Raw genomic sequence first — 15,733 nt, 5'->3', positions numbered from 1 at the left:
GAAAGTTCTCTCAGGGGAAGTGATATTTGAGCTGAAACATCAATGATAAGTGGATACCACAGCCAGTAGCTCTCAGACTGGCAACCTTTTTTTTTTTTTTTTTTTTTTTGACAGCTAATCTTTAATGAGCCCTTCCTTTGTGCTTGTTATAACATGTATAACAACTATACATGTCCTGACTCATCTTTCTCAACAATGCTGCGAGATAAGGGTTCTTGTTACATTTCTTTTTTATTGATAAGGAGACTGGAGCATAAAGAGGTCAATTGATTTAGGAAGAGCATCAGCCAATGAGTGGTGGAAAAAGGATGAGCAGATAGGCACTGGGATTTCAAAGCTTGTGTTTAATAATTCAATAGTTACTTAATGAGCATCTACTATATGCCAGGCTCTGTACAATTAGAGAAAGGCATATTTCATCCTCCTCCTCTTCCTCATCTACCAATAGTTAATGAATACTAAATAGATTCCATGCATGGTACAAACTTTTCAAAAGTCTCTTGTGGGGTGATGGGACTGTTCTATAGATTGATTGCGGTGGTGGTGGTTACAGGTTTGTATGAATTTGTCAAAACTGGCAGAATTGTGCACTAAAAAGGATAAATTTTACTGTATGTGAATTATATCTTAATTAAAAAAAACCTTAACCCCCATTTCTCTATCTTCACCCCTGCCCCAGCTACAGCAGCAGGAATTCCTGAAAAGGTCCCTGCCCCTAACTTCTGAGACAAGGTGAGGGAAGAGCCTTTGGGGGCGGGGCAGGTCCAGGCACAGGACGGGAGTTGGCCCTAGTGGGCCTACCAAGAAGCAAGTAATAGGAGAAAGTAGGCACGGCCGGGCGCTGGGGAGGGATGGAAAGGGCCGGTGGACTGCGGGGCGAAGCTGCGGAGGGCGGGGGGATGTCGGGAGAGAGGGAGGGACCTGCCGGCGGGAGAGCGAGAGGCACAGGGAAGGGAGGAGGGGGAGGCGTGCACTCCGGAGCGAGCCGGGGGCTGCGAGGCGGAGACAACCAGGCCACCGGCCGCCGAGGGTGCCCGCCGAGGCGACCCGCCCTCCTAGCCGCGGTGCGGACAGACAGACAGACCACGCTGCGTGCAGGAGGCGCCCGGCCATGTTCAGCCGGAGCTCCCGGAAAAGACTCTCCAGCCGCTCGGTGAGTGTCCCCCACCAGAGCGGGCCAGATCTCCGGGTGCCCCTGGGCCGCCGCGAGCGCCCCTGCCCCGTCTCCTTGTGCCCGGCGGCCGCGCACCTGTGGCCCCAGGTAAGCCGGCCCTGCAGGCGGGTGGGGGCATGTCCGGAGCTCACAAGAGGGCTCCAAGGCGCGGAAGGGGTTAACTCCGGGTCCCCGGTCTGGGAGAGAGAGAGAGACCAGGAACTGTGGCCCTCAATATCACAATTTGGGGCGGGGGGAGCGGAAAGCTCCCTCCCTCGCCTCTTCCGTTAAGGCAGCTCTGAATCCCACCACTAAAGCTACAGCGTCCAGCTTCTTTCAACTCTAGCCACGGACTTGACTTTGGGGCTGTCTTCTGGGGTGTCCTGTGCTGTCCCCTTCCCGGGAGCACCAGCCTAGTCAAAGGCGAGCGCACTACGGTAGCTTCTCCTGGACTCTGGGCAACAGAAAGGTCTTGCTTTTGTTTCTTAGAAACCCGTGACCAAGGTGTCTCGGGGAGACAAAGCCCCAGCCATGGCCATTTCTTGGTGACTTGGTGTCTACACCAGAGGCAGCCCCCCTGGGTCCGCACACCCTTCCTCATGAAGGAGACCACCCTTGGGGTACCGACAGCGCCCTGCCCTAACGTCCCCCACCTCGGAGAGGAACGTTGGAGTCAAATTAGATGAGGTGCGGTGGGAAGAGTAGGGAATCCAGCCTGGGACACAAGTGGGGCTTTGGAGGGAGTCTCTGTGGTGGAAACATGTTGTGTTGTCTTTTTGTTTTGAAGTTGACTGGACTGGGGCGAATAGAGAGAGGCCAGCCATGTAATGCCTGTGGTGACCAGTGCCCTGGGTTTGCCTTGCATAAATGGAGGTAGGATACCTTAAATCTGATTTCTAAAGATGCAGCACTTCAGGGAGGAATATATATATATATATATATATGTTAATATATATATATATATCTGTGTGTATGTGAAAAAAAATATGCACACACATATATTTTTCTTCTCTTGTAAATCTTACTTGTAAGCCACATGGAAAGAATGCAAAGGCTGTTCCTTTAAGAGTGGAACTACATCTGCTGCAAATATTGAAGGTGGAAGTGGTGGCCAGACACTGGGGGATCCAGGAGAATGCTTTTCTAATGTGAGAGTTCGGGGCCACTTGTACCCACACATATCTAAGTCACTCAACCCGAAACAATTCAGCTTGGGCATGCAGTTGTTTCCAGGTGCCACAGTGCAGTGCTTGGAGGATTCCCTGGACTGGCTGGTGTTTTCCAATTGTGTTTTTAATTCAGCCCCTGTAACTCTGGGTCCCAACCACAAATCCACCACTGCCCGCCTGCACTGTGTCAACCCTCTTCGGTGGCCAGATGTTTCTTATTAATGTGCCGTGAATGTTGACTTCCAGGCAGCCCCAGCCTGGATTGGAATGATTATGTTTGGGAGACAAGGGATCTCGGTGCCTTCCCAGTGCATCTGGCTGCTGGGGCTCTGGTTGGGAAAAGTTGGGGTGCAGGCTTGCCGGCTCTCAGTTTGGCAATGTAAAGAGAAGAGGTGGATCCTTCTTAGCAACTTCATGAAAAGAAAGAAAAAAAAACAGTGACAGGAGAAAATCCTCTAACATCATAACATGTTCTTTCTTTGATTATTGCATCTTTCTCTCTCCCCATCACTTCTATGCCCCTTTGAAGAGGGCTGTTTCTGGATACTAGGGAGAAAAGCCTGCTTTGATCTTTTTTTTCTCCTTTCGTGTGTGCTTCTCTACTTTCTCCCAGTTGGTAATGTGTGCTGGGCACCCAGTTATAAGGAAACTCCCAACTGGCTCCTTCAGAAAATAAATGCTTTTGTTCCTGCCTCAGATGGGTCTGGCAGCCTCTTTGCCTTTGTTTCAGGGCACCGAGCACAGCCCTCTGGCTCCCGAGCATTTAATAACTTCTCTGTCAGAGGCAAGGCCAAGCGACCTTATAAATATGTAATGGATGGACATCGGCATCCATCAGTTGTGCCAAGGTTGTAACCCAACTAGGTGTGTTCTGGGCTGGCCCCTTGTGTGTCCCAAATGTGCAAGTGAGCGATACATGGGAATCGGTGTAGAAGCCTTATTTTGTCAACCAAATCCAGGATACAGAACTACCGATCCAGTCCTTTTTGATCAATTTTGTGCTGGAATGGAGCTGGGAAAGGCAGAGTGATGAACAGTAGAGTGATTTTCAGTTTCTCTCCTATTCTGGAGCATTTGGGTTAACTTCTGAATAGATGCCTATGGGATAGCGGTACAGTGTGAGGGTGTACCTGGCCCCCCTCCTTCGGTCTGTGTGGCCTCTGACCTCCAGTCACTTATTCTCTCTCATTCTCAGTTTTCCTAACCATTAAGTGGGAACGATAACTTACCTCACAGTGTGATTGTAGGGATTAAATGAGGTACTGAAAACACATTGTTTGCCTGGTACCAGGCACACCGTATTTATTAGCTACTTTTGTTAATTATTTTTATCTTCCTCTCAGTGGCTGCTCAGGACAAAACATAACCAGACTCTCTGAAGCTGCTGGGTGTCCAAATCACTTTAGACTTTCATGACCACAGCTTCTTGGAGAACCTTAAGCCATTTTAACCCAGCTGACTTTGTGATAGGAAAACAAGTGTTTTATTTTCAGCCCATTATGGACCCTTTCTTTTGGAAAGAGACCCTTTCATTAGACTGAGATAGGTTTTCATGCTGAAGCAGTTTCTTCACTAGCAATAGAAAGGCTTCACTTTGACTCCATGAATGGGGTTTTTATGGCGTTTCTACCCATTGCTGGAAAGGAAGCAGCCCCTTGCTTTTGCCCCCTCCTTTTCCCCCTTGGGCATACTTTTGGGTGACCTTTTGGGAGAAGAGAGACAACTATTTGTGGGTAACAGCACAATATTCTTTTTGCAGTTTGAAACCCACAGTATGCTCACTTTCTGTTCCTCTGATGGAGAGACAGTTGTGCCTGAATAGGAGGAAAAGGCTGGCTTGACAGGCTCAAAGTTTGGCTTTGGTCGGACCCATGGAGCGTGAACTTCCCATACCCCAAAGTACCAAGGCATCTTAAATATTACCACTCCTCGGCCTCTCCGCTAGCCTTTCTGCTTCCACACTGGTCCCCTGTAGTCCATTGTCTACACAGCAAGCTCCTCAAAACAGAACAGAATTGTGTTAGTGCCTCCAGCACAAAGGCAGTTAAGTTCTAGGGAGGAAGAGTGTTGTAAACAAACTTTGCTTCCCCCTGGGTGTGGAGGAGAGAGCTAGGCCTTTGAAGTGCAGACAGAGCTGGGCTGGTGTCTTGCTCTGGCTTTGACAACTGTGTGACCTTGGACAAATGACTTAGGCTCCCCGAATTTCGTTTTGCTCAGCTGTCAAACTGGGATCTCACTACTGAACAAATATTTGAGTGCTTGCTTTGTACCAGGTGCCCTGCTGGTGCTGGGGATACAGCAAAGAACAAAACAAGATTTCCTGTCCTCATTCAACAAATAATTACATTTTAGATAAGGTGATCTGAAAGGACTCTCTGAGGAGGTGACATTTGAGCAGGGACCTAAATGAAGCCAGCGAGGAGGATCCTGTTGATCCCACCTGAGACAGGAACTACCAGCATCATCTCATGGAAGCTTGTTAGAAATGCAAAATCTCAGGCCCTGCCCTAGACTTACTGAATCTGAGCCTAGGCTTTAACAAGACCCCCAGCTGATTTGTGTGTGCACGTTGAGGATGGAGAACTGCTGACTTAAAACACCACGCACCAAATGCCAAATTGCTCTCCATACTTGGGGCTTCCTCTGTGTTAGCAAAGATGCTGAAGGTCCTGTGTTAAATTTTATGGAGATCTTCCTGAGTGATCATACACTATTTTTATTGTCATCCACACCTGTAGGTGGCAAATATGGGGATTTTTTAAAGGATTTCTAAAAAAACCCCACAAGGATTTATGTGTCTTGAAGAGCAGAGGGCTCACGATTGTCAGACAAAGCGCTCTCCTCTACCTGAGTTAGGGCATCTGGGGAGCAGAGATGGATATTCCTCTCTACAGGTAAGCTGGCTCCTAGAAACAGCACCTCAAGGCAGCCTAAGGGAAACCTCACAGTAACCAGGCCACCGACGGAATATTCATTAAGAGGAAGATTAAGGCATCTTCATGGACTGCGGCCAGAACAAAATCATTAATAATCAAGCACTTAGTGTTCTCTACTATGAGACAGCATTCTGAGTGGGGGTTAATTGGGCTTGCTTCTTTGCTACCAGATTGAGCAGGGAGAGAAAAATAGCCATTTTTTTTCCCCAGTGAAGATTTACCCTTTGAACGCCTTGGTACTGATGAATAAAAATAGTAATAATAATACCAAAACAACATCAGCAGTAATAACCATGAGTGCTTACTTTGTCCAAGAGAGCTGTACCTCCATGTTTTATATACATTTCTCTTTAATCCTCACCAAACCCTATGAGGCAGATGTGATTATTTTCCTGATGAGGAAACTGAGACTCAAAGCTACTGGGATTTGACTTTAAAACTCAGGCTCAATTTCTTGTGACTCACTGCCTTTATTTCTCTATTCTTAGGCATAGTTTACACACTTAGGTCATATCCACCCTGCGGGTGGGTTTTTTTTGGTTTGCACAGTGTGTTAAATAAAGGGGCTTTTTCTAACCTTAAAATCCAGGTTTCCAGCTCTCTTGGAAAATCCAAATATGTTATAACATGGGGCTTATTTGCCTCATGACAGTAACTGGCAGGACGTGAGTGCTGTCCCTACAGAGGGATATGACCTCCGCTCACCGTGGTCTCCAACATTCCAGTTGCATTCAAGAACTTCTTCAAATATTTACGTGACCTATCAGATTCCGGAAGTGATTAGAGCTTGCAAATCCTCAGTGAGCATTCTCAGCTCTCCAAATATGATTTAAAAAATAGTAAGCTTTTAAAATATTAGCTACCATTTTTAAAGCATTGACAATGCCAGACAAGTGTTTTACATCCTTCCTGGCTTTTACTTACAACAGTCCTTGGAGATGGTTGCAATTATTTTTGTATCCATTTTAATAGATAAAGAAACTGAGTCTCAGAGCGGTTAAATGACTTGCCTGAGGTTCTATAGCTGGCTAGTCAATAGTATTCCTACTCTGTCTTGACTTCAGAATTCTCTGTTCTGGACCAGGACTTCGCATATGTGGCTCATGTATGAATTACCAGGGGATCTGGTAATTCATACAGAAGATTCTGATTCAACAGGCTTAAGGCAGGGGCCTAAGATTCTGCATTTCTAACAAGCTCCCAGATGATGTTGATGCTGCTGGTCCAGGGACCACACTTTGAATAACAGTGGTCTGTATAGTGTTGGGAAACTACCGCCTTCAGACCAAGTCTGACACTTCTCCTGTTTTCTATGGCTCACAAGCTAAGGGTGGTTTTTAAATTTTTGATGGGTGGGAAAAAATCAAAAGAGTAATATTTTATGACATATGAAAATTATATGGAATTCAAATTTCAGTGCCCATAAATAAAGTGTTGTTTCAACATAGTCACTGCTATTCGTTTACATATTGTCTAGTGGTTTTCCTGCTACAGCAATAGAGTCGAGTAGTCGCAACAGACTATATGGCCAACAAAGCCAAAAATATTTACTGTCTTACCCTTTAAAGAATATATTGGCCAACCCCTGGTCTCTACCACTATCTAGGAGAATATGCAAATAGATTCTCTTAGTTTTAGAAGAAAGGAATCTGAGAACCTTTTGGAATCAAGGCTCGAGGAAACAACCATTCCAACTTGGATGAGAGCAGTGCTAAAATCAAAAGCAACCAAAGAATGAGGGAACGGACAGACCAAAGCCATTTCTAAAGTGCATGGGGAGATGAGGCTTGCAAGACCAGATCAATGAGCTGCCAGTGGAGTCTAAGCTCCTTGTAATCCCTTTAACCATTCAGCTTTGCTGATAAACGTAGATTTGACTCTAGCATTAAAAGGGGGGGCTTTCAGAACAGCCTCCTGGAGTTGCACTTTCATGAGCAGATGACATGGAAAGCCCAGAGCAGTGGTAGCTTTGTGAGGTCATTTCAATTATGCAGAGCAGTTTGTCTCCAGACAATGGCTGCCTCTCCAGGCAGGATGCTTTGGCACTGTGCAGTAGCTCCAGAAGCAGCACTCACTGGGTCAGCCAAGACTGCACCTTGAAAAGCATCTTTCCTTAGTTGCCCTGCCAATTGTGTTGATTGATGACTGGGGCAGTAATTTGGGGAGATGCTGGCCTGATTTCCTTTAGTGGGTTGTGATTTGGCTAAGAAATGGGTTCCCACCAATTATTTTGCTTGGGGAGGAAAAACACTCTGTCTTAGTCATGTGATATGCCAATAAAAGGCTGGGTGGCGGGGTTGGGGAGGGGGCAGTGGTGCATGTGTGTGCACACAGATGCACTTAAGACTTATGCCTGAAATCCCCAAGGTAGGGAAAGATACTTAGCAGCTAAGAAGGTTGCTGGTCGACTCATCTTATGTCATTGGTATTTGATAATATGCCTGATAGAAGCTGAAACACTTTAATTGGGTTTTTCTCTTGAAGAAACATATCAGTTCATTCCAATGTATCTGTATTGTCTCTGATTTTAAAATAAGACATGGCTATTATAAAAGATTTAAAAGTCACATGCATGCAACATACATAATGCAGAGAAGAAAACCCTTAATTATACTTTTGAGAGCAAGGGTCAGCAAATTACAGACAATGGGATAAAATCAGCCTGCTACCTGTTTTTGTACAGCCTACTAGCTAAGAATAAGTTTCACATTTTTAAATGGTTGGAAAAAAATCGAAAGAATAACATTTTGTGGCACATAAAAATTATGCGAAATTTAAATTTTAAGTCCATAAATAAAGTTTTAATGGAACACGGCCATGCCCATTCATTTAGTATCATCTGTGGCTGCTTTTGCTATAGCAGAATTGAATCATTAAGACAGCCCTCATGGTCCACAAAACTTGTAGTTTATACTATCTGGTGCAGAAACAGCTAGAGATATATGTTGTTTATGTCTTGGTGTTTATTTCCTCAGATTTATTCAAATTATGATTTATCAGCAAGATTTTATAGAAAATATATATTCTGCATTTGGTCTTCTGTAGCTTTTTCATACTTAGAAATACTTTTTTGTCATCTTTACATTTCAGGCAAAAAGATGTAATACACTTATTAGCTTTTTGAGTCCAGTGTATGGATTTTCTATTCATGACCGTTTAGGTGGTTTTCCATTGTTCCTTATTATATACTATATGACAATAGTTTTTCTCATGCTACAACATGCCTATATGGAGCTCTTGTCAGACTGTGCTCCAAAAACATGGTGCCAACATTCACTCCAACTCTTCAAAAAATTTGAGTATATTTGTGTGTTCTTTGGCCTGAAACTTTGAAACATCTCAGCTTGTATGGCAACCTCATAATTAATCCTTGTTTAGTTGCCCCAAGTGACAATTTGTACCTGGTGAACAGTGAGACAACACAGAGCATTGATGTCAGCCATGCCAGTCATCTCTTTTTCAAAATACATTTTGTGTTTAATTCTGAAAGTGATACCCACATTCTGTTGAAAAGTTGTCATTCAACCTTACATTTCTGTTGTTTAAAGTTGGTGGGATGAGGGGAAATCTAATAAATTTGTTATTTTGTGGCCTCTTGGTTCAAGAAGCTGGAAGGTTATCCTTGAACTCTACGATTAATGAGTACCCAGAGGGAATTCCCTGTGGACAGAGGGACCATTCCCTAAAGAGAATGATTTCCAGGTCATTGAGCATTTTGAGATCAAAAGGATTCTACCTGCTTTGTGTATGGGAGTTATCTCTGGGAAGAAATATGTATTTCCAGGCAGTGTCATAAGAACTTCCAGGAAGCTTGCAAGGGCTTATGTGGGAGCATTAGAGCAAGTGATTAAAGCGACAGGCTTTGAAGACATTTTGCTGGTATCATAGTTTAGGTTCTGCCTCTTACTGATTATTCTTGGGAAAGTGACTTAATCTTTCTGAGCCTTTCTTGGTTTTCTCATCTGAATAATGGGAATATTATTAAGTTATGAGAATGTTATGAGGATTGAATGGAATAATGCATGTACCTCTCTGTGCATGGGCTTCTTATACGTTTGTGGTTGCAAGAAGGTTTAATAGAAACAAGAGATAAGAAGTAAGAAGGCCTGGTTCACAGCCCTGGAGACTGTAGATTCAATGACAGAAAACACAGACCACTTTCCCATCACGAGCCATAACCTGTCATTGTTTAACGGGAGTGATGATTCTTGTCTTAGGGACTTAGCTTAGAGGAGATAGTAGAGTCCTCTCTTATGTGGGGGTTCAGATTCTAAGGGAAAGAGACTTCCTGATGGAAAACAGATTCCTAAAGCTTATCACATACTCACTTGCTGCCATATACACTTTAGATGAAATATAGAATTGGATTCTATACCCTCGACAATCAATTGTTTGTAAAAACAATTTGCAAACTCTAACAAGAAGACAACATTTAAACTGTGCCCCTGGGATCAGTTTGTATAAAAACAGGCCTTTTTTGTGCCTTGTGCCCACCAACTGGACCATGAATATTTATATCCAAGATGAAAACCATACATCATCAAGGCAATACTTAATCTATTTACCCAAGCCTGCTTAATAAGTATGAGGTTTCGTGGCTTCCCGTGTGCTATGCTAAACACTTTCATTTACATGATCACCAGTCCTTACGCAGATGCTTCCTCTTCTAAGATATGAAAGACAAAGATGTTTATACAGTATCTGAACCCAAGATCATATTCTGGAAACTCCTGAGACTTCTCTTCTGGGCTGTACTTATTTTTTTTTGACAATATACGGGATTTAAAATTGTAATTAATTGTCAACAATTGATATTTTGTGTAAAATACCACATTTGGAGTTTTCTTTGGAATAATGAAAATTTATGACCACTTTGGGCTTATGTTCTTTCCTTCTTTTTAGCTAGAACACATATGTTCAGCTTTTCCACAGTCCCCAGCATTCCCTATTGTACACCTGGTCTGCCTCCCTCGTTTGTATTACTATAGACATTTGATTTTGAGACTACTGATGCGAGGAAACAAGTTAATGCACATGACTGGAAGGATGATATGAATGACAATAAAGTTATTGCCACTTGGCAGGGACAACCGTGCTGAGCAAGTCGTCAAAGCCACTAAATTCTTCCTATGTGGGAGGTACTCTTCAGGAGGAGATATTATTGACCTGCTGTGTGCTTGGCATCACCTCGTGTTATCCTCAGAACAATTCTCTGAGGCATGTATTTTATATTCAACTTTTTAAATATGAGGAAACTGAGACCCAAGGTGGTTAGGTAACATGCCTTAGGTCACACGAGTAATAAGTAGTGGAGTCAGGATTTGACATTAAGTCTTCAGAACTCGAGATCACAAGTTCTTTAACCAAGAGAGTGTTTAACTCTGGGATTTTGACTCTCCTGGTTTAAATATAAAACTATACCTTGGGGAAAAACAGTCTTGCATTCTCAGTGGCCTAGGAATAAGATCTAACCGTGCCTAACTATTGTCTACAATGAAAAATGTCTGAAGAAGCCTTGGGCTAGTTGGTTCATTTGAGGCTGGGGTCTTAAAGGTGAAACTCCTATAAAATCAGAGTGTATGGTGTCCAGCTTATCGGGGTATCTGAAAGGTGAGAAATTGAATCACATACAATGTGATTTCCATTAGGAGGCTACTGGCAATTTTCTAATCAGATTTGCAACAGTAAAGGAGGCTCCATTCAGCTCGTTTATGGCTTTGGTGTTACATTGAGCAATCTGGCTAGTTTGCGGAGGGCAGAGGTTGTTTTCAGAAATGTCATTTGCATGTTTCTTAGAGGAAACCTCCACAAAAGGCATCAGTCAAGGAGGGGAGTCGATAGTGAATCCCTTCATCAGCCAGCATTAAGTCAACAAGCCGAAAATAAACAACATGGTCATTTTTGGACCAGTGCTTTTTAGCTTATGTTCCCCAGGGCTTTACTGGTTTTGACACCATGTTTCAAAACAGACACAAGCACATTTGACCGTTGGAAAGCATTTAATGAGAGTGTTATTTGATTTTCACGTTTGGTAAACCACTTGGTGATGCAGAAACTGCTTTCGCGATTCTTAAAAACTGGCTTATTATGTGTACATGTAACACCCAGAGCGAGTCTTCTAAGTTTAAGTGCTAAGGAATTAGGCCTCCAGGGGACTTATTAAAAGAATGCAGGTGTTTTCTTTCTTCAACACATTATGAAATTTCTCTGATAATATAATTTCTCAAAGTCTTTTGTTCCCAATCAGGTACCCAGGCATGTTCTTGTCATTTGCATCTTTGATGACTCTGCCTTTAGAGCTTCTCCAGCAACTTAGTGACTTGTTTGGAAATCATGGCAGGCTCTTTTCATCTTTATGAAGCCAAAAATTTGGAGACAATAGATAACTGGGGACATCTCTATCATCTTAGGTCTGGAATATTCGAAGCCACAGGAAGGACACATAAATGTTTTTCTGGGTTCTGGGAGGCAGAACAATTTAATAAATGTTTCCAACCACTAGGCATCTTGGATAATTTTTGTTATTAAATTTTCAAAATTCAAGTGATAGCAGCATTTTAAGGCAGGTTTACTTCTTAATTTAAATTAGTTTTGATCAAATTGTTAGATGATAAATGTGCAGTGTAGACAGCTTGGAAAATTTGATTTGGAAAGTCAGGGTGATTTTTTTTAATAAAGCTTAAGCCCATCACCTGAAAAGGAGTAAATACTCTTAGGCTGTGATTTTCATCTAATCTGCTTCCTTTTCTTAAGAGTTTTACACAGTTGTGTTAGTTTTCCATAGTCAGTGAAACAAATGAGTATAAAGTAGGTGGCGTCAAAAAAACAGAAATTTATTCTCTTACAGTTCTGAAGACTAGAAGTCCAAAATCAAGGTGTCAGCAGGGTTATTTTCCTCTGGAGGCTGTGAGAGAGAATCCATTCCATGCCCCTGTCTTAGCTTTTGGTGGCTTCTGGTACTCCTTGGCATTCTTGGCTTGTAAATGTATTACTCCCATCTCTGTCTGTGTCATCGTTTGATATTCTCCCTGTGTGTCTGTCCCTTTCATTGCTCTTATAAAGACTTGTTATTGGATTTAGGCCCTCCCTAATCCAGAGTGATTGCATTTCAAAATCCTCAATTACATCTGCACAGCCACCCCTTTTTCCAAATAGATCACATTTAGAGGTTCCAGGTGGCTGTCTCTTTTGGGGGACCACTACTCAACCCGTTATAATCATTATAGTAATGAAGCATTTATGCTTTTATATTCTTAATCAGAAAGCCCCAACTAGGGCTTTTAAATGTATTATTTGTAAAATTACAGTGGCATGGGAGGGCTGGGCCTTGTCTTTGGGGCATCCTTGTTAGGAATACACTTTACTTGTCTTTTCTAGGCATACTTAAATGCTTGCAACAGGAAGAGATTGTACAAGCTGCTATTAGTGGATGGAATTTGCTACCCATGTTGATGAATTCAGCTGTCTGAATCAGTTGACCCCCAGGTCACCCTATGAAGCCCATCCATCTTCTTTTAGCTTTTGTTGGGCCTTGCCAGAGTGATGTATAGGAAATGAACTGGTAGTCTGTGGACAGTTATTTGCAGGAAGAGCTTTTTGCCCTGGGGCCTTTTAATTAATGTCTAGGTTATATAATTGATTCACTTTCAAAAGCAAAAAAAAAAAGTCTTCTTTGGAAAAAGAGATTCTTCATAATCCTAGAAATGGATCCTGTCTCCACAAACTCCTGCCAGAGCTAACTTGCTCTGCCCCCTCTGCTCCGTAAACACAACCAGAAGTATGACATTGATGGTACTTCCCCATTCCCTGATTTCTGTTAGATCCAGCATGAACAGATCTAGGCTTTTCAGAATAGGTTACCTGAAATAAAACGAAAGTGGAGTATGATTTTTTTTTTCATTATCATCATCATCATATTAGCTTTCATTAATCGAACATTTCTAATATGCCAGGAATATTAGATTCTAAGCATGTTTCTTGTATTCTCTTATTTAATTATTGAGGCCCTTTATGAGATAACTACCATTATACACATTGGTTTCATGAAGAAACTGAGGTGAGGCAAGTTTGAGTTATTTCCCCAAGGTCATACAGCTAGTTAGTATTGAAACCAAGTTTAGATCTTAGGACTCTGACTATAATTTGGGCTCTTAAACACTATATAATATTCCTGGCTCTGGAGGGATCTTATATATTCTAAATAGTGGTTGGGCTGTCCCTCTGCCCCCTAAAGTATCCCATTCATTAGATCTCAGTTGGCCCTTAGAATTTACATCTAGTAAATGAGATGCTGCTGATGCTCCAGAGAACTGGTCTAGGGAACAGGGTTTGGGAACTGCTGGTCAACACCGTTGTCCAGCCCTCCAGGACTTGATAGTGACATCAGGGAGATCAGATAGACATGATTTAAATGATCGTCCATTTCAGCAGTCCACAAGCTTTCTTATTACTACAAAATGATTTAGATTACTGTTAAAAGTTTGGTATTGATGCGGAAGGCTGGCAGTTTAGATTGGAAAGAGAGCCCCACTCCGCACTTAAGCTTTAGTATATTCTTGGTGGTCTCCTCTTTCCTATTACTTAAAGCAGCAATCCCCAACCTTTTTTGGCATCTGAGACTGGTGCCCCTATGAGAATCTAATGCCTGATGATCTGAGGTGGAGCTGAGGTGGTGACGCTAGCGCTGGGGAGCGGCTGCAAATACAGATGAAACTTTGCCCGCTTGCACCTCACCTCCTGCTGTGTGGCCGGTTCCTAATAGGCCACAGACCAGTATCCGTTTGTGGCCCAGGTTGGGGACCCTTGACTTAGAGGACATGAATTTAATAAAATGGTTTTAAAACTCTTTCATCGACTGGAAAGTAGTCCCAACCAAGGTCTGGTATCTGTGAAAATGACTAAAGATGATTAATGCAAGGTTCTCACTCCACCAGATAGTAAAATACATTGTAAGACCACAGAAGTGAAAACAGTATGGTACTGGAGCAGGAGTAGATACCTGTGATAGGCCAGAACACCTCAGAAACTAGACGGACATCATTATGGCACAGTGGTATTTGTGACATGTGACATGTGACATGTAAAAGCAGTGGAGGAAATATTCAATAAATGGTGCCAGGACAAGCAGCTTTCTGAAAATTTGGAATCAAAAGTGATTAATCCACAACTTTAAGCAAATTAAATTTTATTGTGGGTGAATGCTTTTACAAATTTGGAAAGTAAAAGACATAACTAAATTCAAATATTTCCCCTTTCTTTTTCTCTCCCTCACTCTCTGCCCTCTAGCCACATTGGCCACCTTACTGGTCTCCAAACTCAGCAGGCATGTTGTCACGTCATGGTACTTGCCTTTGCTGGGACCTCTCTCAGGACTGGCTTCCCCAGATGTCCACAAGGTTTGTTCTCTTAACTTCCCTCCTGGCTTCTCCTCCAGTGTCATTTCTTCAGAGCAGCGTTCGCTGATCATCCTAAAATAATACTCCAATCTCTCTTTTCCCTTCTCTTCTCTTACATTTTTTTCAGCGCACTTATCACTACCTGACAGTGTATTATATTTTTAATGGATTATCTGGATTTTGTTCTGCCCAGAATTATTACTTCAGCCTACACCAGAATTTCAACTTCACAAAGATATTTTGTTTCATGTCTCTTATGTTCAATTCCCCAACACCCAGAAAAATACCTGGCGCATAGCAAAAATCCCGACAGGATTTCCTGAATAAATGAATAAATGAACGGGTGATAAGAAACTCAGAAGTCATAAAGGAAGATGGAATTTTTTTAACATGAATAACTTAATTAAAATTGCCAAATGACAAATTGAGAAAATTATTTAGAACACATATAGACAGAGACCTACTTTTTTAAAATATGAAAAACAGCTCTAGCTAATAAGAAAAATAGAAACAGGAAACAACTCATTAGAAAATTGGGCAAAGGATCTCATCAGGCAGATGTATGAAAAGGTATCTTTTGCTTTCTTAATGATGTTGTCATTTCTAATATTTCTGTTTATTTGTGAGTCCGGTATAAATAGCTGTTAGAAAATATATTTGCGTAGAATGGTGGAGTCTGTGTTTAATGATCTATAGCATCTCTTTTCCTAGGAATTATTAAAATAGTTTGCATACTCTTTTATTTTGGGCTAAGCTTTGTTTAATTCATGAAGGTAGTTAAAAGACCTCTTAGGATTCCATTAGGATTTGGAAATGTCCATGGGTATAAACATCCATAGCAGTCGATAGTGTGATTTAAAAGATGACAGAAAAACAACAACTATAAAATTACAACATCTACAACATCAAAAATCACTTCTATATCTAGGGACGTGGGCATTTCATTTGGCCACTCATGGTTCCATTTCTGTTTTCTTGTCACAATGACTTGGGAGTGCTGCTATGGTCATTTAGTGGGCTGGGGACAGGGATGTTAAACATTCTGCAGTCTGTGAGACTGGGCCATCACACTGAAGGTAT

The 15,733-nt window shown here is 42.2% G+C and overlaps 1 protein-coding gene across 2 annotated transcripts in view; it reads left to right on the top strand.

The window, feature by feature from the left end:
• Positions 1–962: 962 nt before the first annotated feature.
• PRICKLE2 (prickle planar cell polarity protein 2) overlaps positions 963–15,733 on the top strand; it is a 332,917-nt gene continuing 318,146 nt past the window's right edge. Inside the window, exons 1-2 of one of the 2 annotated variants that reach the window (XM_023529685.1) lie at positions 963–1,153; positions 1,941–2,026. In XM_023529685.1, coding sequence (XP_023385453.1) covers positions 1,112–1,153; positions 1,941–2,026 — 128 coding nt within the window. In that variant the 5' untranslated portion in view covers positions 963–1,111. Of the gene's footprint in view, positions 1,154–1,940; positions 2,027–15,733 lie in introns of those variants that run through there. The other variant, XM_023529686.1, reaches the window with a different exon arrangement.

Source organism: Pteropus vampyrus, unplaced genomic scaffold (assembly GCF_000151845.1).
Source record: "Pteropus vampyrus isolate Shadow unplaced genomic scaffold, Pvam_2.0 Scaffold41, whole genome shotgun sequence".
Classification (NCBI taxonomy): Eukaryota; Metazoa; Chordata; class Mammalia; order Chiroptera; family Pteropodidae; genus Pteropus; species Pteropus vampyrus.
The sequence above is the reverse complement of the archived record's forward strand: the minus strand, read 5'-3'. Positions and strand labels throughout refer to the sequence as shown.